A 21,298-nucleotide genomic window follows, 5' to 3' on the forward strand; every position below is an offset into this window, starting at 1 on the left:
GGACTACAGAAAAACAAAAAGGAACGATTTAAGAGACTCCAGGTAAAGAAAAAGGAATGATGCAAGGGGCTTGAGATGATGTATTTTCACACTGCCACATCTCGTCACACGAAACACTGATTTGAGTAATGAAAGAGGCCAAGATCCATTTATTTGCCAATGCATAATATTTAACAATGTATAATATTTACCTCCCCCCCCCCCCCAATGAACCATGGACCTTGCCATTGGTGGGGAGGCTTGCGTGCCTCAGCGATACAGATAGCCGTACTGTAGGTACAACCACAATGGAGGAGTATCTGTTGAGAAGCCAGACAAACTTGTGGTTCCTGAAGAGGGGCAGCAGCCTTTTCAGTAGTTGCAGGGGCAACAGTCTGGATGATTGACTGACCTGGCCTTGTAACACTAACCAAAACGGCCTTGCTGTGCTGGTACTGTGAACGGCTGAAAGCAAGGGGAAACTACAGCCGTAATTTTTCCCGAGGGCACGCAGCTTTACTGTATGGTTAAATGATGATGGTGTCCTCTTGGGTAAAATATTCCAAAGGTAAAATAGTCCCCCATTCGGATCTCCGGGCGGGGACTACTCAAGAGGATGTCGTTATCAGGGGAAAGAAAACTGGCGTTCTACAGATCAGAGCAAGGAATGTCAGAACCCTTAATCGGGCAGGTAGGTTAGAAAATTTAAAAAGGGAAATGGATAGTGTAATGGAACTGACAAATAGACATTTTATTTTATTATACACTAAAGTCGTGTTAAAAAAGCTTTTGCGTAAGATAATACTAAGTTAGGTGTTGCGATCAATAATCGATATTAGAATTGTATGTTCTTTGTAGCTTATGACCGTGATCTTTGGTCTACAATGGTTTTTCGGGCACTTGAGTGTTGGCCGCAGTTGAGTGTAGTTGTGTATATGGTTTTGGCAATAAATGTGTTTTTGATACAAAGAAACCGTGGAATACTGAGTCATTTTTCGATAGTCCAGTAATAATTAAAAAACCCGCACCTTTTCTTGGACCCAGAGCAGCGAAGGAATCATCGCCTAGACAACGAGAAGCCACATGGACAACGCAGACTCAGCAGCATCAACAAAGGATTAAGTACTATACAGCCATTAGCCACACTGTAACGGTGTCCTTATGGAGATAACTTTTCCTGCACAGTAGAGCGGGTTCATGCCAACTGGGGGCTCTTTGCCGGGATTAAGACATTTATATGTACTGGATTGACGAAATCTGTTTTGCAGAAGTCTGATGACCACGTGGTACGAAGAAGTGCTATACATGGAAGTCAAGGGAGACGAAACGAAACAGTAAAGTGGACTGACCACACGAGTGAGGACCCAGACTGAAAAGATAAGTACATTTGTGTAGTGCTGTTTATTCCTTTTATTATTTTGTGCGTGAAATTTCACGAAAATGACCATTGTGAAAGAGGAAAGTGGTGCTGAATCCGAGCAGGATTGTGACAATTTGTCAGTCTTTGGGGACGTAGACATGCCGATAAAAACGGAAGATGAGTCAGTCAAAGTAGCGAATCAGAGTCTTAATTCATCAGAACGTGAGACGTCGGACATTAAATCACTGTTACAAATGATGGAACAATCGTTAGCTTTAAATCAGACTGTTGCAGCCCACTTACAAGCTAATGAAGAACAATTGCAAAGCATGAATCAGACGGTCGCGGACAGTTTTCGGGTTATAAATCAGAAAGTGTCGCGTCTAGAGGGAGCTATGAACAAAAAATTTGATAATGTCTTATTTTGGGGTAATAAACTTCGCAACGATATATCAAAGATCGACAAGAAACTTAGCAAGGCAGAAACAAAGATTTTGGTGGTAGAATATAAAGTGGGAGAAGTAAAATCTAGTCTGAGTAACAAAATTCAGTCTGTAAAAAATGAACTGGTCACAGACAGAGAGAAAAATGCAAAGTGTTTTGTTAATGTTAATAGTCAAATAGATACAGTTTGTGTAAATGTAAAAGCTATGGCAGTAGATCTTGAAAGAAGAGTAGATTCGAAACTAAATGTTGTGAATGATAAAGTGGAAAAAGTCAGTAACACAGTAAAACTCCACGAGATTGAAACTAAGACAGACGTTAGTGAATTAAAAAGTACAGTATCAGAGTTAAACCAGAAGTTTGAAATATTTAGCAATGATGTAGCTAACAAAAATTTTCCTATGAACACATGTACCTTATTATCCAATGTTCCAGTTAAAAACTTTTCTAATGAGTGTAGTTTGCATCCTGTTGACTTTCTGCAGAGTTGTAGAGACAATTTTTTGGCCAATATGAGTGAAAGTTTCAAAATTAAGTTTGTTAAAAAAATTTTGGAGGGGGAATCTTTGTCATGGGCCAATCAAAATTTTTCTGTGGACATGTCTTATGCAGAATTTGAAATTCTTAAAATGGTTCTGGTCTGAAACTGAACAAGCCAGGATAAAGAATGAGTTCCTGAATGGACCAAATTATAGAGAAACACGGGATTATGAAACAGTTTTGTAAGAATCAACTGAAGAAACTTGTGCATTTGAGTAAACCCTTTGATGAGCTCACACAGATAGATGCTTTAAAGAGAAGGTTGCCAACAGATGTGCAATAGGACCTAGTGTATTGACCAGATGACAACATTGAACAGTTTCTAAACTTTGTGGACAAACTTGACAGGATTATAGACAAAGTGGAGAAACCAAAAAACTATTTCAATCATGCACAAAGAGGTGGGGATCATAGTTGGGGAAACACTAATTTTAACAGGAGGGAAAACAGTAGGCCCAACAACCATAGTTTTCATCATAGGGAACAAAATAGTCACAATATTAATAATAATTTCCATTCAAGAGGGCAACCTGGGAACAATTGGAACAGAAGTAATTACAGGGAGTCTGAAAACAGGAATTGGCATGAACATAGTGACACCAGGAGTCAAAATGCTATGGGAAGTCATGAAGTAAAAAACTAGCATGCGCTCCATTGTCGGTCCACAAGTTAGGGGCGAAAAGTATAGATAATAGATGGACCAATAAAAGTGACTATGTTGCACCAAGAGATATGTCTCAAGTAATGAGTAGTTATCTTATGAATGTGTACTACCCTCTAAACACAGTACCTGTTAAGATTGAACACATTGGTTGTAATAAAGAGTCAGAGAAAATAATTGACTTAGTTGAATTTTATGAATGGGCAGAAGCTTGTAGTTTGTCAGAGGACCAACAGGTTAACGAGTTAAATGATTTAGGAATTGATGCACTGATGAAGGAACCAGGTGAGCAAATTGTTGACACTGATTTAACGAGCAAAGAATTAAGTACTTTTGGTGTGAAAGCAACGTTTTAAGTTTTCGGGAGAGAGAGGTTGATGATTGTAGTATTTGGGAAAATGAAGATTTAATGATACATGATGATAGTGAAAAATATTTTGTTTGCTTGAAAGAGGAAATGGAAGCATTAGGTGTTGTGGGAGAAACTAATATGCATGTTGTAGATGTACCCAAGGATGTTATTAACAGTTTAAGTGGTGTTAATGCCAGTGTCACAACCAATAGGCTCTGTAATCCAACATCTTATGAAGGAACCTGGGCAGTTGATAAAGATTCCCTGAACAGTAAAACTGACAGTGCAAGTAGGCTACCATTTGCAATGAACAAAGGTGAATTATTTCTTTATAATATGTGGCTAAATAGTGATGCAATTAAAAATGATAGCAATTTTAGAAAAATGATTCTAAATATGTCTCAAATTTTATATCCTGATTGGTGGCAAAACACTAAACATATTATTGTTGAACAACTGAAGGATAAATACCTTAGTGGTGAACAATGTTATATGGATGAAAATATTTGGATTAATGAAATTATCAATGCAAGCGACAGTGCTAATGATGTGTGTGTTAATGTAATGACCGTAGATAATAAAGGTAACAGTAATATAGGTACTTGTAAGTCAGAAAGTCATTGTTTCAGTGAAATTCAAAATGATTTGTTGTATGAATATGTTCAGCCTGAAAAAGGTGATGACATAGGTAATCTGTTCATTAGAGCAAAAGTTGGTACCTGGGAAGGCAAGTGCCTTATAGACACAGGGAGTCAGGTGTCAGGAATATCTGAAATTCTAAACAAAAGGCTGAAGTGCGAGAAAGATTACATTGAAGTGCCAGTCATTGGGGTAAAAATAAGAGGGGCTACAGGAAAACCTAGTAAAACTGTGAAAAGACAAACTTTGTTATCTTTTACAATTGAGGGAGTCACATTTACACATGGATGCCTAATTATACCAGGCCTCAGTGAGGACTGTATTCTCAGGATGTCATGGATTTGGAGTGTAGATGCAAGATTTGACTGGGGAGGACAAAAACTTATCATAACAACACCAAATGGGGGGTGTATCTCCACCAAGCTTGTCAGATCAAATACAGTTTTGTGTAATGATAAATTTAACACTATAAATCTTGTAAAGGAGAAAAGATATGTTGACAAACACATAACAGAGCTAGATTTAAGTGAAGTAGATTTCAACACTCTGGTAAACACTAAGATTTCAGAAGCCAGCGGTCTAAATGATGAGCAAAAACAGGAACTAGAGTCTTTGTTATGGGAATACAGTGATGTCTTTAGCAACATTCCAGGGAAAGTTAGGAGTTACGAATGTACTTTGCTAGTAAGACCACATGACCCATTTTTCATAAAACCATATGGTGTGCCCATAGCAAAACGTACAGCAGTTGAGAAAGAATTACATAAGATGGAAGTGTGTGGCATTATTGAAAGGAGTATCAGTGCTTATAATAACCCACTGGTAGTTGTATCAAAGAGGGATGAGGGAGTGAGAATAGTTCTTGACTCCAGGCCTTTAAACAAGATCTTATACAGGGAAACAGACCACCCTGAAAACATTGACAAGCTGTTGCACATGTTCAAGGACATAAAATTAATGTCAAGTCTAGACTTAACCTCAGGCTATCACCAAGTACCCCTGGCACCCAAATTTAGGAAATACACTGCTTTTCTTTACAATGGCCGTTACTATCAGTATTGTGTAGTCCCGTTTGGCTTGAACTCATCGGTAGCAGAATTCATTAGAGCTTTAGACCATGTGCTTGGACAGGAACTTGTATCCAAATTAGTGATTTATGTAGATGACATTTTAGTAACTGGACAAGATTGGAATGGGCATGTTGGGCTTTTAAGACAGGCATGTGAGAAACTTAGAAGAGGGGGAATGACACTAAAACTAGAAAAGTGCAAATTTGCAGTACCTGAGTTAAAATTTTCGGGGAAAAAATTAAAGCTATTGCAGAGTTTCCTATACCCCGCAACAGAAAACAACTGAAATCATTTTATGGGCTATGTGGCTTCTACAGAAAATTTGTGAGTAAACAAAGCTTAAACACACCCTGTCTAAGTAACTTGTTAAAGAAGGACACTGTTTGGATATGGAGTAAAGATTGTCAAGAGGCTTTCGACATAATAAAAAAGGAACTGAATAACCAGAACCTATTACACAGACCAGATTTCAATTTACCTTTCTGTTTACATACTGACAGCAGTGATTATGGGCTAGGTGCTGAATTATTTCCAGCAGTGATTAAGGGCTAGGTGCTGAATTATTTCAAGTAAAAGAAGTCAATGGGGAGACAGTTCATGCTACAATTGCATTTGCAAGCAGAATGTTACTGAAGCATGAAAAGAACTATACAGTAACAGAAAAAGAGCTATTAGCCATACAGTGGTCATTTGCAAAATTCAGGACCTATTTACTTGGACATAAGGTAATAGTGTACTCTGATCATAAAGCCTTAAGCTATATACAGGAATGCAAGCTCTATCATGATAGGCTTACAAGATGGGCATTGCATTTACAACAATTCAACTTTGAAATTAAGTATATTAAAGGCACTGACAACATAGTTTCGGATGCGCTATCAAGGCTACCAGTAGGAGGGAAAACAGAAATTTTTGATCAGAATGAAGAAAAACAGTTTAAAATGAGGTATATTAAAGGGGTCACAGATGAAAAAGTTGTTAGATCATTGTGTGATAAAATCAGGAGGAGCCAGAACCGTGATGCAAATTGGAAATTAGTAAAGAGCTGTTTAGGGAAAAAGAACTATGAAAAATTAGACAAGTACTATAAGGTGTTTAAAGGTACTCTGTTTAGGAGAACTGACGGAGACTCGGACAATTGGAAACTATGCTGGCCTGAGGAGGAAGCTGAGAGGTTAATTAGGTATACTCCTGAGAGCTATGGCCATTGTGGCATACAGAAGTGTATGCAGAAATTACGAGAAAACATATACTTCTACAATATGGCTAAGAAAATTAGAAAAGAACTGTCAACTTGTGATAAGTGCCAACGAGTCAAAGTAAGTAACAGAAAATATCAAGGTGAAATGCAAAACATTATTCCTGCACAACCTCTAGACTTAGTCGCTGTTGATTTCTATGGGCCTCTTCCAAGGAGTAGGAGTGGCCACTGCTACATTTTTGTCATGGTGGATGTATTTTCTAAACTAATCAAGTTGTATCCTGTCAGAAAAGCCACAGGTAAAGAGATAGTTACAAAAATTGAAAAAGACTATTTCTTAAATGTTGGGAAACCAAAACCAAAACCAATCTTGTCGGATAACGGTTCTCAACAAAGGAAAGCCTTTGTTGATCAATCGGGAATCAAACATGTTCAAATATCTGTATATAACCCATCGTCAAACCCAGCTGGGAGGTATATGCGTGAGATTGGTCGTTTATGTCGTACATATTGCAGTCATAAACATCCTACATGGTACGACCATGTATGAGACTTTGAAGATTTTATGAACAGCTTGCAGCACACTTCCACAGGATTTTCACCTCATGAAATTATGTTTCATCTAAAACCAGACAACATTATCAATGAACTCGTAGAATTTCCACCGTGCACAATGATGACTATGCGCGAACGTGAAACCATAGTCAAAGAAACCATGATAAAACAGGGGGAAATGAGAAAAGGACGACATGATGGCAAGATCAAAGCAACTAAGTTTAAAGTTGGACATTATGTTTTAGTAAAATCACATCAGAAATAAAAAATTCTAACTTATGAAATAAAGAAATTCTTTGATATATACATGGGTCCATTTGAGATTGTAGAGCATCCACACCCGAATGCATACCAGTTGGTGTATCCTAAATTCAGGAAAGTTCTCGGGCTAAGGAATATTGTCTCGTTGAAATTGTATACACAAAAGGGATAAGACTAGTCTGAGAAAGTGAAAAGGTGACTCAACAGAAGTTTTTCACTGAAATTTTGTATATACAAAATTGTCTGATTTTGATACAGTTTTGTGCCCTTTAAAATGTTTATTATTTGTTTAATATGTATTCATTGTATGAAGTGTTTTCAATGAATTTTCTGTGTAATACGCTTGCTATGTTAGTTCTTGATATTTCTGTATGTTTATGTAATTTGATTGATATTTGATAATTTGTGTAATTTTAGCTTGTATAACTTTCTCACACCACACTTGAGACATCATTTATAACGCAAGCCACTAATCAGCACTAAATCTGTCTTGCAACAATTAAGTTTAATTTTTTTAATCTTAAAGGCAGAGTCCTAATTACTACACACTTATGTGCTTGAGATGTCCAACTCTACTAGGTGACAATCATTTTTAGTACACCACATGAATTACTGTACATTTCTTTCTCAACCACTGCAAAAGCATAGGCCATAATATTTTTTAATTTTGAAAGATACATACAATTCCAAAACTTTCATCCATGATTCTACCTTTGCAATTTACTGTGAATATGAACCCTTGTAGCGAACTGCCTGTAACTTTACTTTTGGAAACAATTTAATTTTTTTATCCTTGGAGTAATGTCTTTGTGATATTTTACACCCAATATGTTAATGCATTTGTATTACATGTTCATTGACTTTATTAGTATTTAAAGAATCCTTTTTTTGGACCAGTTCATATCTGTGTAGTATTACTCAGACAGATACTGTAAACTTCTCCCACTAGATAAACATTACCAGAAGGTTAACCATGTATCCTAACCATATACTTACATATAAACATTATGTAACCAAAAGGTGATCTCTGTATGTGATTTTTAGATAACATGGCACTATAGTCAATGAAGCGATACAAACAGCTAAGCTTTGGAAACAGACGCACTGCAGGACAAGCAGAAATCAGACCTATTAACAGAAGTCACCTATGTGAGATGGACAATGTGGGACAGACTGTGAGTAGTGTGAAAAGTGAGCAACAAAAGAAAATAAAACAAGCCTGCAGTTAAAAGTTAGTCTTTCAATGGTTTCATGTGAAGTGCTACAACATTATGGACTCTTCTAAGTGAAAATTGTGAATCTTCTTTTGTATTTCATTTACTCTAAGGTTAAAAATTGTATGTTTTCCTTTACTTAGTATAACAATTTCAGTGTTAGCATAATTAAAAGGAAACAGTCCTTCTAGAAATTATAATTCATTTAAAATCATATTCTTGGTAGTTCCATTATTCTGGTGTCAGAATTTTGTTCGCATTTTCATACTTGCAAAATTCTTGGGGGGCTATTGTAATGGAACTGACAAATAGACATTTTATTTTATTATACACTAAAGTCGTGTTAAAAAAGCTTTTGTGTAAGATAATACTAAGTTAGGTGTTGCGATCAATGATCGATATTGGAATTGTATGTTCTTTGTAGCTTATGACCGTGATCTTTGGTCTACAACGGTTTTTCGGGCACTTGAGTGTTGGCCGCGGTTGAGTGTAGTTGTGTATATAGTTTTGGCAATAAATGTGTTTTTGATACAAAGAAAGGAATACTGCGTCATTTTTCGATAGTCCAGTAATAATTAAAAAACACGCACCTTTTCTTGGACCCAGAGCAGCAAAGGAATCATCGCCTAGACAACGAGAAGCCACATGGACAACGCAGACTCAGCAGCATCAACAAAGGAGACATCATGGCCAGCTCTACTGAAGTACTATACGGCCATTAGCCACACCGTAACGATGTCCTTATGGAGATAACTCCTGCACAGTAGAGCGGGTTCGTGACAATAGGTTGAAGTTAGAAACAGTGGGAATTAGTGAAGTTCGGTGGCAGGAGGAACAAGACTTATGGTCAGGTGACTACAGGGTTATAAACAAAGAATCAAATAGGGGTTATGCAGGAGTAGGTTTAATAATGAATAGGAAAATTGGAATGCGGGTAAGCTACTACAAACAGCATAGTGAACGCATTATTGTGGCCAAGATAGATATGAAGCCCACGCCTACCACAGTAGTACTAGTTTATAAGCGAACTAGCTCTGCAGATGAAGAAGAAATTGAAGAAATGTATGACGAAATAAAATAAATTATTCAGATAGTGAAGGGAGACGAAAATTTAATAGTCATGAGTAACTGAAAATTGGCAGTAGGAAAAGGGAGAGAAGGAAACGTAGTAGGTGAATATGGATTGGGGGTAAGAAATGAAAGAGGAAGCCGCCTGGTAGAATTTTGCACAGAGCACAACTTAATCATAGCTAACACTTGGTTCAAGAATCATAAAAGAAGGTTGGCAACGGAACTGCAATGATGGTAGGCTGCCAGTAATTTGCAGCCCGCGCGTCGGAAACGGGCGCGCTGGTGTGAGACTGCCAGGGAGCGCACCCTGATGCCATCTAATGGCGAAACCAGGAATTAGCGCAAGCTGACACCAGCGGGAACTAGCGGAAAGGCACCACCACGCTATCTGTCAGACAATGCACTAAGCTCTCAGACTCAAATGTATTCTTTTTCTTGTTAATTATAAGTTATTACTGTATAATTTAATGTTGTTAAGCGCTAGTAGTAAATCATTATGGCTGGTATGAACTCCAGGGTAAAAGATGGCGACAGATTCAAGTGTTCGTAATATTCCTGTGCGCGAAAATTACAGCTCCGTAGTGAAAATCAGTCATTATGTGAATGATAATGGTGTTACAACAAAATTAAATGAACGTATTATCAGCCTACAGAAAATTGTCGAAGTGCTTCGTAAAGAAATTTCATGGCTCAAGAAAGAAAATTATGATCTCTGATCAAAACAAGGTACGTGCTACACGCTGGACTCAGTGCAAAACATTTTGCCTGCTTCCAAAAACTGGAACAAAGCTATGTTTAAAAACAACCAAGCTACGTTTAAAAACAACAAACAAGAAGTGTTAAATCGTGTGAACAATGACCGTAACGTTAATTTCATGCATGAAAACTCGTTTGAAGTACTCGCAATTGTAGACAGCGAGGGTAAAACGAGCCGTTACGAGTCGCTTGGGAAGAAAAACATTCAAGATAGTAGGCCTAAAACCACCAGTGAACAGTCTAAACACATCAAAAAATCTCGAAACAGCGATAAAGTGTCGTATGAACTTCATGAGACAATACTGGTACAAAATGACCTTGAAGTACATCACAAAATACCCATACAAACAGACACTCAAACCAAAAACATTGTAACAGATAACTCGCATAATAAAATACTCATGCTTTCAGATAGTCATGGCCGTGGACTCGCAAAGAAAATTAAAGAGAAAACTAATAGAAGTTTGTGTAGCATAGCAAAACCGGGAGCCCCATTAGTGGAAATAATAAAAACGACTGAATCTAGAGAGGTTAAAAATCTACACGATAAAGACTGTGTAATACTCATCGGAGGTTCAAACGATGTATATAAAAATGAAACTGCAAATGCTACACGTTATCTTAAACAGTGTCTGAAGAACCTCACGCATACAAATGTGATAATCGTGAATACACCACATCGGCATGATCTGGATAACCAATCATGTGTAAATACAGAAATACAAAAATCCAACTATCAGTTTGCCAAAATCTGTAGACGTTTTAAAAATGTTAAATATGTTAATATAAATAATATAGGTCATAGATTCCATACACAACATGGACTACACTTAAATAGTATTGGGAAAGAATATCTGGCGAACATGATAATGAAGGAAATAAAACTACTTCAAAACACCTTCAACACAAAAACAACTGTTATACCACTATCAGTAATAGAACATTCCACAATACAAGAAAAATCAACAAAGGCAGTCACCTCGTCAGCAGCGGAACTGACATCAGCAGAACCTTCACCACCACCAACAACAATAAGAACAGGAGACACAGCAACAGTGGGACAGACAACAGTGAGACAGACAACAGTGAGACAAACAACAGCAAAGCCAACAACAGCAGTAGCACCAGAAACGACAGTACCAATGGAGAAGCCACCAGCTAAACCACACCCCATCAGAACAAGCCAGAGGACAAGAAAGTACATCACTCCAAAGGAGGATTTTTATGGTTCAGCACCAAGAGGAGAAAAAAACTGGGACAAACCGGCACAAAGCATCAGTCACTGTCAACAAAATGCAAACAAAAGATACAGGCAAGGTAAGCTGCGCTCGTTACTCAGTCTTTCATCAAAATATACAATCTGTCAGAAACAAAGTGCAACAATTAGAAGTGGAACTACAAACTTTAAACAGTTCAGTCACATGCATTATTGAACATTGGTGTAGAGGAACTGAAATAACATTAATAAATTTAAACTCATATATACTAGCATGTCATTATAGTAGAACCACCATTAGAGGTGGTGGATCATGTATATATGTTAACACATTCCGGTCGTTGCCCGTAGAAACTACGAGCGCGCATTTATTGCCGTAACAGTCGGCGCTCGGAGATTCTCCGAGCGCCGCCTTCTCGATTATTATTTCAGGTTGCGGCGCATTATATCCGTGCAGTGACATCTGGAACTGAGTGTTTCGGTCTTGTAGTACATCTGACGACCGCTAGATGGTGTTCCTGCATCCTCTAAGCGCTATGTCACTCAAAAAAGGAGCCAAAACAATTCCCGCGCATTCACTCTTGCAGTGTGCTTATGTAGTTGTCTTTATCGCAAACGTTTGTCGTAAAATGGGGGACAGTTTGACTGAAGAGGAAATTCTGAGGCTGCTGGAAGAATCTGGATCTGAAATTGACGATGATGGATTTCAAACTGAAAATAGTTCTTCTGAAATAGATGGTAATTATAATGGTCAGTCATTGTGTTTACGAATCACAATTATAATCTCGGCAGTTTCACTGACTTATGTCATTTATTTCGAAGGTAACAACGAGTGGTCCGAAAATGAAAATGAGCCATCAGACGTATTAGAAGAGTGTGAAGCTCCCATTCAAAAAGGCAGAGGCAGAATACAACAACAGCAGTCCCAAAACAACGTTGTTGAATGGGTAAATGACGATGTCCTACAACAATTACCGCTCTTTGAAGGCGTAAGTAATGTCTTGGCACCCTTGAGTGCCGAAAGCACTGAATTTGACTGTTGGAGCGTCTTTATTGACGCAAATGTCATCAAAAATATAAAGACAGAAACAAACCGCTACGCTGCAGCAACAATTTCCAAATTGCGGATGCAAAATAAAATAACTTCCAGGTCGCTTTGGGCCAATTGGTCTGCTGTGAAGCTACATGAGATGTATCAGTTTTTTGCTATAATTATTCACATGTGCCTTGTACACAAACCAAATATTACGGACTATTGGAGCAATGACCTAATGCTAGATTCCTCCTTACCTCCAAAAATCATGAAAAGAGACAGATTTAGGTCAATTTACTTTATGCTTCACGTAAATAACAACAACAATTATGTACGAAGGGGTCAACCAAACCATGATCCTATACACAAAATCCGACCTTTTTTTGATAACTTTGTACTGAAAAGCAAGAACAGTTTTTCTCCTGGCGAGAATCTCACAGTTGATGAAGGTTTATGTCCATTCAGAGGGAGAATTCGATTTCGAGTATATATCAAGAACAAACCGAGCAGGTATGGTATAAAATTTTTCATTCTAAGTGATTCAGCAACAGGATATGTTTTGAACTGTGAAGTGTACACTGGTGCAGGTGAAAAAGACAACAGTGCAGATTCAGTGGTGCTACGTTTGTGCAACAGTTATCTACGTAAGGGTCATACATTGTACATGGACCGCTTTTATACTTCTGTAAAATTATTTGAAAAGTTGTTTGATGAGGGCACATCTGCTGTTGGCACAGTAATGAGAAACAGAAGAGGCCTACCACAGGAATTCAAACAGAATAAACTAAGAAGAGGTGAAATCGTATTCAAGAGAAAAAATTCCGTGCTAGCACTTCACTGGAAAGATACTAGGGATGTGTTTGCCCTTTCTACCAAACATAGAATGACAAGTAGTGTTACTAAGACAAAATCCAAGGCTGGAATGGTAGAAAAACTGAAGCCTGATCTCATACTTGATTATAATAAAAATAAAACTGGTGTTGATCATGGAGATCAGCTGGTGACCTACTATTATTTTCAACGACGAACAATGAAATGGTGGAAAAAGGTATTTTTTCATGTATTTATGATGTGCGTGGTCAATTCTTACATTCTGTACAAGAAACTTCGGCCTGTCTCTCACAAACGAACCAGCTTGTTTACTTTTATGGTGAACCTGGGAAAACAAATACTGGAGAAATCCAGCGAAGTTTTCAACGAAAATGAAAAGCAGGGTTCAGCAGCAAACAGGCTAACAGCAAGGCATTTCCCCACTCACGTCCCATCGACAACAAGCAAGAAATATGCATCAAGATATTGCACTGTTTGCTCTGAGAAAGGCGCACGGAGTACTGGCAAACGAGTGAGAAGGGAGACGAGATGGTGGTGTGAAGAATGTAATGTAGGATTGTGTCTACCTGACTGTTTCAAGCAATATCACACAAAGACAAATTTTACTCAATGAAAAGAGTTGTAAAAATTCAATGAAATAATTTTGTACATTTATTTTATAATAAATTCTGATTTCTTGCAATTTCAAACTTTTTTTCTACCTCTGAATCATCTAATTTTCAAAATATAATAATTCTGTAAATATATGATATCTTACAAAAAACTTTAAACAAATGTTTAGATATAGGATGATAACACACACATCAGTTAGAAGGTTTTGCTTTCCTTCATTACCTTTTGGTCAGGAGCCATGTAAAAAAGGCGCAAAAGTCTACGACTTCTGAGGGATTGCAGTAGTATCTGTGGCCCGACTGCAATGTGTTAAGCAAGGAATTGCCTATAAAATTAGAAATGATATTAATTCTGTAAGTGAGGAAAAACACATAGAAATATCAGCCATAGAGATAAGCAAGACAGATGAGGCACAAAGGTTAACTATAATATGTATTTACCGTTCACCCAGTGGTGATATAGATACTTTCACTGCAAAACTAATCCAGATTCTAGACATGGCTTCGAATCCTAAAGGGAAGGTTCTCATTTGTGGAGACTTAAATATAAACACACAAAACCCAGATAGATTCTGTAACTCATTCTTGAATATATTGCGCTGTTTTAAGTTATCACCATTAGTTAACAGAGCCACGAGGATAGCCAAAAACTCATCATCAACAATTGATCACAGACATAGATAAAGAAAGTTGTGAAATTATTGTAGATAACCTTGGCCTTTCTGATCACTCCTGTCAAATCCTAAAATTAAACATAAATATAGACAATACAACTAAAACATACACATACAGATGGATTTTCTCCAAACCAAACAGATCAGAATTTGCCAAGCAAATGAACAGTATAACTTGGGAAGAAGTGTATGCTGAAACTAGTGTAAATAAGAAATTTTCTAAATTCATGTCACTATTTAAACTCAGATTTGATGAAGCACTCCCAAAGATGCAAACTGCAGTACACTCACACAAAAGAAATACCTGGGTGACCAAAGGAATAAGGAAATCCTCTGCAACACTCAAACAACTGAACAGGTTAAAAAACTACCATAGTGATCCTGGTTTCCTAAACTACTACCACACATACAAAAGAATATACAGAAGAGTATTACGCGATGCAAAAAAAGCCCACAATGACAGTATTATAGAAAAGGCAGAAAATAAAATTAAAGCAGCCTGGACTGTTACCAAACAGGAAACAAACAGTAAACATTCAAATCAAACATAATGGTGCTATTATACATAACCCAAATACACTAGCAAATACTGTAAATGAGTACTTCAGCAGTGTTGCTACCGAGCTACAGCAAAAGTTTGGCAAAAAACAGCCTGAACAAAAATTGAACTATATGGCTAACTCAATGTTACTGTTACTGACTTCTACAGAAGAAGTAAGGATGGTTGTGAAGAATCTAAAGAATAAAACATCAGCAGGTTTAGATGAAGTGCCAGTGTGCTTACTGAAGGACTGCATTGACAGCATACAACATCCTTTGGCACACATCACAAATGAATGTTTCACTGCAGGCTGCTTCCCAGAATACTTAAAATGTGCAAAAGTCCTGCCTCTATTTAAGAACGGCGATCCAGAAAATATAGAAAACTAGAGGCCCATCTCATTACTCTCATCCTTTTCCAAGGTAATAGAAAATATAATGAAAAAGAGACTAAAGGATTTCCTAAACAAGTACAACCTACTGTGTAAAGAACAGTTTGGTTTCAGGCCAGGAAGAAGCACAGGTCCAGCAGTAGCTCACTTCACAAATTTTGTCTTAGAAGCACTTGACGAAGGTGAACATGTACGAGGGCAGTTCAATAAGTAATGCAACACATTTTTTTCTGAAACAGGGGTTGCTTTATTCAGCATTGAAATACACCAGGTTATTCCCCAATCTTTTAGCTACACAACACTATTTTTCAACGTAATCTCCATTCAATGCCACGGCCTTACGCCACCTTGAAATGAGGGCCTGTATGCCTGCACGGTACCATTCCACTGGTCGATGTCGGAGCCAACGTCGTACTGCATCAATAACTTCTTCATCATCCGCGTAGTGCCTCCCACGGATTGCGTCCTTCATTGGGCCAAACATATGGAAATCTGACGGTGCGAGATCGGGGCTGTAGGGTGCATGAGGAAGAACAGTCCACTGAAGTTTTGTGAGCTCTTCTCGGGTGCGAAGACTTGTGTGAGGTCTTGCGTTGTCATGAAGAAGGAGAAGTTCATTCAGATTTTTGTGCCTACGAACACGCTGAAGTCGTTTCTTCAATTTCTGAAGAGTAGCACGATACACTTCAGAGTTGATCGTTTGACCATGGGGAAGGACATCGAACAGAATAACCCCTTCAGCGTCCCAGAAGACTGTAACCATGACTTTACCAGCTGAGGGTATGGCTTTAAACTTTTTCTTGGTAGGGGAGTGGGTGTGGCGCCACTCCATTGATTGCCGTTTTGTTTCAGGTTCGAAGTGATGAACCCATGTTTCATCGCCCGTAACAATCTTTGACAAGAAATTGTCACCCTCAGCCACATGACGAGCAAGCAATTCCGCACAGATGGTTCTCCTTTGCTCTTTATGGTGTTCGGTTAGACAACGAGGGACCCAGCGGGAACAAACCTTTGAATATCCCAACTGGTGAACAATTGTGACAGCACTACCAACAGAGATGTCAAGTTGAGCGCTGAGTTGTTTGATGGTGATTCGTCGATCATCTCGAACGAGTGTGTTCGCACGCTCCGCCATGGCAGGAGTCACAGCTGTGCACGGCCGGCCCGCACGCGGGAGATCAGACAGTCTTGCTTGACCTTGCGGCGATGATGACACACGCTTTGCCCAACGACTCACCGTGCTTTTGTCCACTGCCAGATCACCGTAGACATTCTGCAAGCGCCTATGAATATCTGAGATGCCCTGGTTTTCCTCCAAAAGAAACTCGATCACTGCCCGTTGTTTGCAACGCACATCCGTTACAGACGCCATTTTAACAGCTTTGTACAGCGCTGCCACCTGTCGGAAGTCAATGAAACTATACGAGACGAAGCGGGAATGTTTGAAAATATTCCACAAGAAATTTCCAGTTTTTTCAACCAAAATTGGCCGAGAAAAAAAATGTGTTGCATTACTTATTGAACTGCCCTCGTAACAGGCATATTCCTTGACCTTAGCAAAGCATTTGACACGGTAGACCACAAAATACTACTAAACAAAATGGAGGCACTAGGAATAAGGGGAACAGTAAAAAATTGGTTTCAATCATACTTGGAAAATAGGGTACAGTGTGTAGAGATCTCACAAACGAAGTTCAGCAGATTGACAAAACACATTTCCAAACCAGAACATATTAACATAGGAGTCCCTCAGGGAAGTGTGTTAGGGCCAATACTCTTCCTAATATATATCAATAGTTTTCCCCAGAGTGTCAAATACGGAGAAGCAATACTATTTGCAGATGATAGCAGCATCCTTATCAGTGATGAGTCACCAGACAAATTGAGAGACAAAGCTGAAGAAACTCTCGATCATATATGCAAGTGGGAAGTAAGCAACAAATTAACCCTCAATATTAAAAAAACAAACAGTATTAATTTCCACATAAATAAAAAACATAATAGCATATGCCTAAAAGTTAAAGATGAACTTATAGATTGTGTCACAAACACAAAATTCCTAGGAATGCATGTTGACTCACAGCTTAACTGGACTGACCATATTGCAGCACTAGAAAAGAAAATTGCTACTGCTTGCTACGCACTCCTGATGATTAGGTCAGTATGTAATAGTTCATGTGCTAAGACTACATACTTTGCATATGTGCATTCAATAATTAGTTATGGCATAACCTTCTGGGGTACAAATGTGCAGAACATACAAGCAATTTTCAAGCTGCAAAAGAGGGCTGTACGAATAATAACAAAAAGCGGCAAGAGAGCTCACTGTACTGATTTATTCAAAACCATGGGAATCTTGACAGTGCCATGTGAATACATCTTTCAGACTGTGATATATATAAAGAAACACATTGACCAGTACACACAAAACAGATCTAAACACCAACACTGCACTAGATCCTGCCACCATTTGCATCTCTAATGGAATAAAAATGTATAATAGACTTCCAGAGGAGATCAAAGCTGAAACTGGAATACATGCCTTTAGGAAAGCTGCAAAAAGTTATTTAGCAGATAAATGTTACTATACTGTCAAAGAATACTGTAAATGACATGTGTTCACCTCAATTCATGCAAGAGTACCTTTGTAAATTTATATTTATCTGTAATTAAGATTGGTGTGCATTTGTTTTGTGTAACCCATGCAAGAATACATTTGTAAATTTATATTTATTTGCAACTAAGATTGGTGTGTATTTGTTTTGTGTACAAACGATTAAGTTGCACCATAGAAATATGTACTACCAGAAGTAATATTATGTATATACTCATTCCATGTATACAGTTGACGACATCCATACAACACAAGTTGTCTACGGATGAATAAATAAACAAATAAATAAATGTAAAATTTCTTAAACACTAAATGATTTCGATAAAAATGTGATAGGGGAAGGCCCCCACTCTTGGTGATACGAGCGTCGCTCGTGGTAGCTGGAGACACAGAGACTGAACAATAGAATGGCCTGGGTAGTGTTGACGTGATCGGACGTGTGTAACTGTGCTCACGCAGAAGTGATAGTGCAACGGCGAAGAGGCGAATATCGTCGCCGTTTGTGGAGTAAAACGTGACGAATGGTTATCGAAGTCGCCTCTATGCCACTGGGGCTGATTGTAAGAGTTCCTGCCCCCAGATTTTATGGCGAACGTGCAGTAGCTTATACGAGTGCTACAGCTCGTGGTTCCAGCCGCCATTACCTAAGGGCATGAGGCATGAAGAGTTGCGTTATCCAAATACATCTCACCACCAGCACCGGCACGTCTACCCAAGGCAAGACTGCTTGTAATTGTTAATTCGAACTTTATAGAAATGTAAAAGGAGAATCCCAGTTGTTCTTTTTATGCAAGTACAGAAGACAGAATACAGTTATGAGTAAAATTACGACGCATGTTGTTCATTGTTAAGTGTAGTAACCTCAAACATAGTATAGTGAAATCAGACTGAGGCCACCATCGCTTCTTTCATTTACAATTCTTTTTGTTGTAGAATACTTTAGCGTATAAGAATGTTGAAAAGAGCAATGGTCACACCAGAATGAGTCGCCATTTTATAGTTAACTTTAAATTTTTCTGAGTAACTTTTTAAGTAACGTCACTTAAGTAATTCTACATCAGTTGTTCAAAGAGTAATATCCAAAATCATTCCATAAAGTTGAAGGATAGAATTTTGTTAACCCAAGTTGCATAAATAGCATTGGTAGTAATTACCGAGTCAACACACAGAAATTGAAAGAGTATTTGCTTTGTTGAATCACCTTGAATGATCAGTAATAGTAATATTCAAAATTAAGTTTAAACTCAACTCAAGCCGTTTCACTTTGAAACGAGCCAAAAATTGATTTATTCTTTTGCTCCTTCAGAGCTGGCGACTGTAGTTATATGTATTTTCAGGAGGATTCAACAGTAAGTCTGCTGCTCTCGTCATGCTGATAGGATTATCCACTGCTGCTAGCAGTGATGATTGGATACATAAGCTCACTACCAAGTTAAGTGGGTCAGGTAGGCAGTGTTACCGTGTGAACTGTAGGCCGTGGATCGAACCCGTTCAATCATCACAGCTCTTTGGGAAATAGTCCGGTTAGGAGTGTGCTTTAATCATTAGGTAAATACTGGCAAGTAACGGTCAAAATGTACACGCAAGTGAATGTAATAGCTTAGCAAGGTCCAAGTAGCACATAGTTAATGTTGTGCAATGGCGAGGGTAGGACCGGAGTAAAAGTGAACTGAGCGTGTGGCAGCTGTGCTGTATTCAAATATTAACAACTTGAATTCACTACTACCTCTTACCATTAGGACTGAGCTATTTACTGTTAAAATACATAGCAGTAAGTGCAAAGGCGTGACAGCTACAAGTCCGTACTGGTGATATACATACGGAATTAGGAAGTGGGTCATTCTGTCAGTGGAGGGGGTTAAAACAACCTAGTCAGTTGAGAACATACCCCATTTACTGACGGAAAGATTCGGCAGTTCGGTCGCAGGTTGTATACATGGGAGAAGCCTGGAGATACTGACAGGTTTCAGATAGATTATACAATGGTAAGACAGAGATTAAGGAACCAGGTTTTAAATTGTAATACATTTCCAGGGGCAGATGTGGACTCTGACCACAATTTATTGGTTATGAACTGCAGATTAAAACTGAAGAAACTGCAAAAAGGTGGGAATTTAAGGAGATGGGACCTGGATAAATTGACTAAACCAGAGGTTGTACAGAGTTTCAGGGAGAGCATTAGGGAACAATTGACAGGAATGGGGGAAAGAAATACAGTAGAAGAACGATGGGTAGCTTTGAGGGACGAAGTAGTGACAGCAGCAGAGTTGGGCGTAGCGCCTTCGCATTGCTCCTGTCACTTGTTAGGATGATATCGTTATAGGCATGAGTCATTGACAGATGTCACCAGCTGACATAGACCTGAGTTACAAAGCTGCACGTAATTGTACTAGTAGGTGGCAGAGGTCAGCAGATGATGGACAGTGCTAGCAGTCGTAGTCAAAACAATGCTGTAAAGTTATGTTTGATTAATATTTAATGTATTTGCTTAATTATAATTGATTTATATGTGTAGTAATTAGCAGTGTGAGTGTTGTATGAGTGAAGAAGAACAGAAGTAAATGAAAATTGTTTTGTTTTCATGAAGTACCAGTTAAATTATACAGGGGATTTACTATAATTAAATGTGCAGTCAGTTTATGGTATTAATAAATCGTGAGTAGAACACAAATTAATCGGTAATTTCAGAAGGAGTAATTTTATATTTGATACTTTTCTAAATTTATTTATTTAGCAATTGCCATAGAAAGAAATGTTTTACTATGATTGGTCATTGAAGTAAAGTGCGGGTTAACGCAGGATAGTACTGCAACCTGATTTGCTGTTTGTGATATCAGCCAATCAGAAAAATGCAGGCTCGCGCCAATCTATGCTGGGAACAAAGCCTTTGGTGTGATCTAGGGGGGGTCGGGGCTGAGGGTTCGAACTAGTAACATCTCATTGAGAGCAGCTCCGACGAAAGTACTGTAAAATCGCGGAAAAATGCTAATTACGAGTTCACGAAGTAGTACAAAGTGTATTTAAGTCAATGGTATAGTGGAAGTTGTGTGGAATTTCGGACAGAATATCAAAATTATTGCTTTTGACTGTTAGTTAAAACCACGTGGTGTGTTGTGCGATCTAAGACTGGAACAGGTATTACATGTAGAGCAGAGTGCACAACATTTGAGCGAGCATTTTCATAACTAAACAATCTAGTGAACTCTATTAACTTCGGTAACGGGTGTAAATACCATAAACTGGCTACGTGTGTGATTGTGGTGTGCGTGTGAACTTTACATTGT

The 21,298-nt window shown here is 38.2% G+C and overlaps 2 protein-coding genes across 2 annotated transcripts in view; one reads left to right on the top strand and one right to left on the bottom strand.

Annotated features, from left to right (window-relative positions):
* The first annotated feature begins 11,883 nt into the window (after positions 1 to 11,883).
* Positions 11,884 to 12,943, top strand: LOC124775176. The gene is made up of 3 exons (XM_047250016.1): positions 11,884 to 12,057; positions 12,142 to 12,640; positions 12,940 to 12,943. Exons 1-3 carry the CDS (start codon positions 11,949 to 11,951, stop codon positions 12,941 to 12,943), a joined length of 612 nt encoding a protein of 203 aa, XP_047105972.1. The 5' UTR covers positions 11,884 to 11,948.
* Positions 12,944 to 14,017: 1,074 nt separating this feature from the next.
* LOC124777058 overlaps positions 14,018 to 21,298 on the bottom strand; it is a 159,581-nt gene continuing 152,300 nt past the window's right edge. The window contains exon 7 of the mRNA XM_047252332.1: positions 14,018 to 14,120. Coding sequence (XP_047108288.1) covers positions 14,055 to 14,120 — 66 coding nt within the window. The 3' untranslated portion in view covers positions 14,018 to 14,054. The remainder of the gene's footprint in view (positions 14,121 to 21,298) is intronic.

Source organism: Schistocerca piceifrons, chromosome 2 (assembly GCF_021461385.2).
Source record: "Schistocerca piceifrons isolate TAMUIC-IGC-003096 chromosome 2, iqSchPice1.1, whole genome shotgun sequence".
NCBI classification, from domain to species: Eukaryota; Metazoa; Arthropoda; class Insecta; order Orthoptera; family Acrididae; genus Schistocerca; species Schistocerca piceifrons.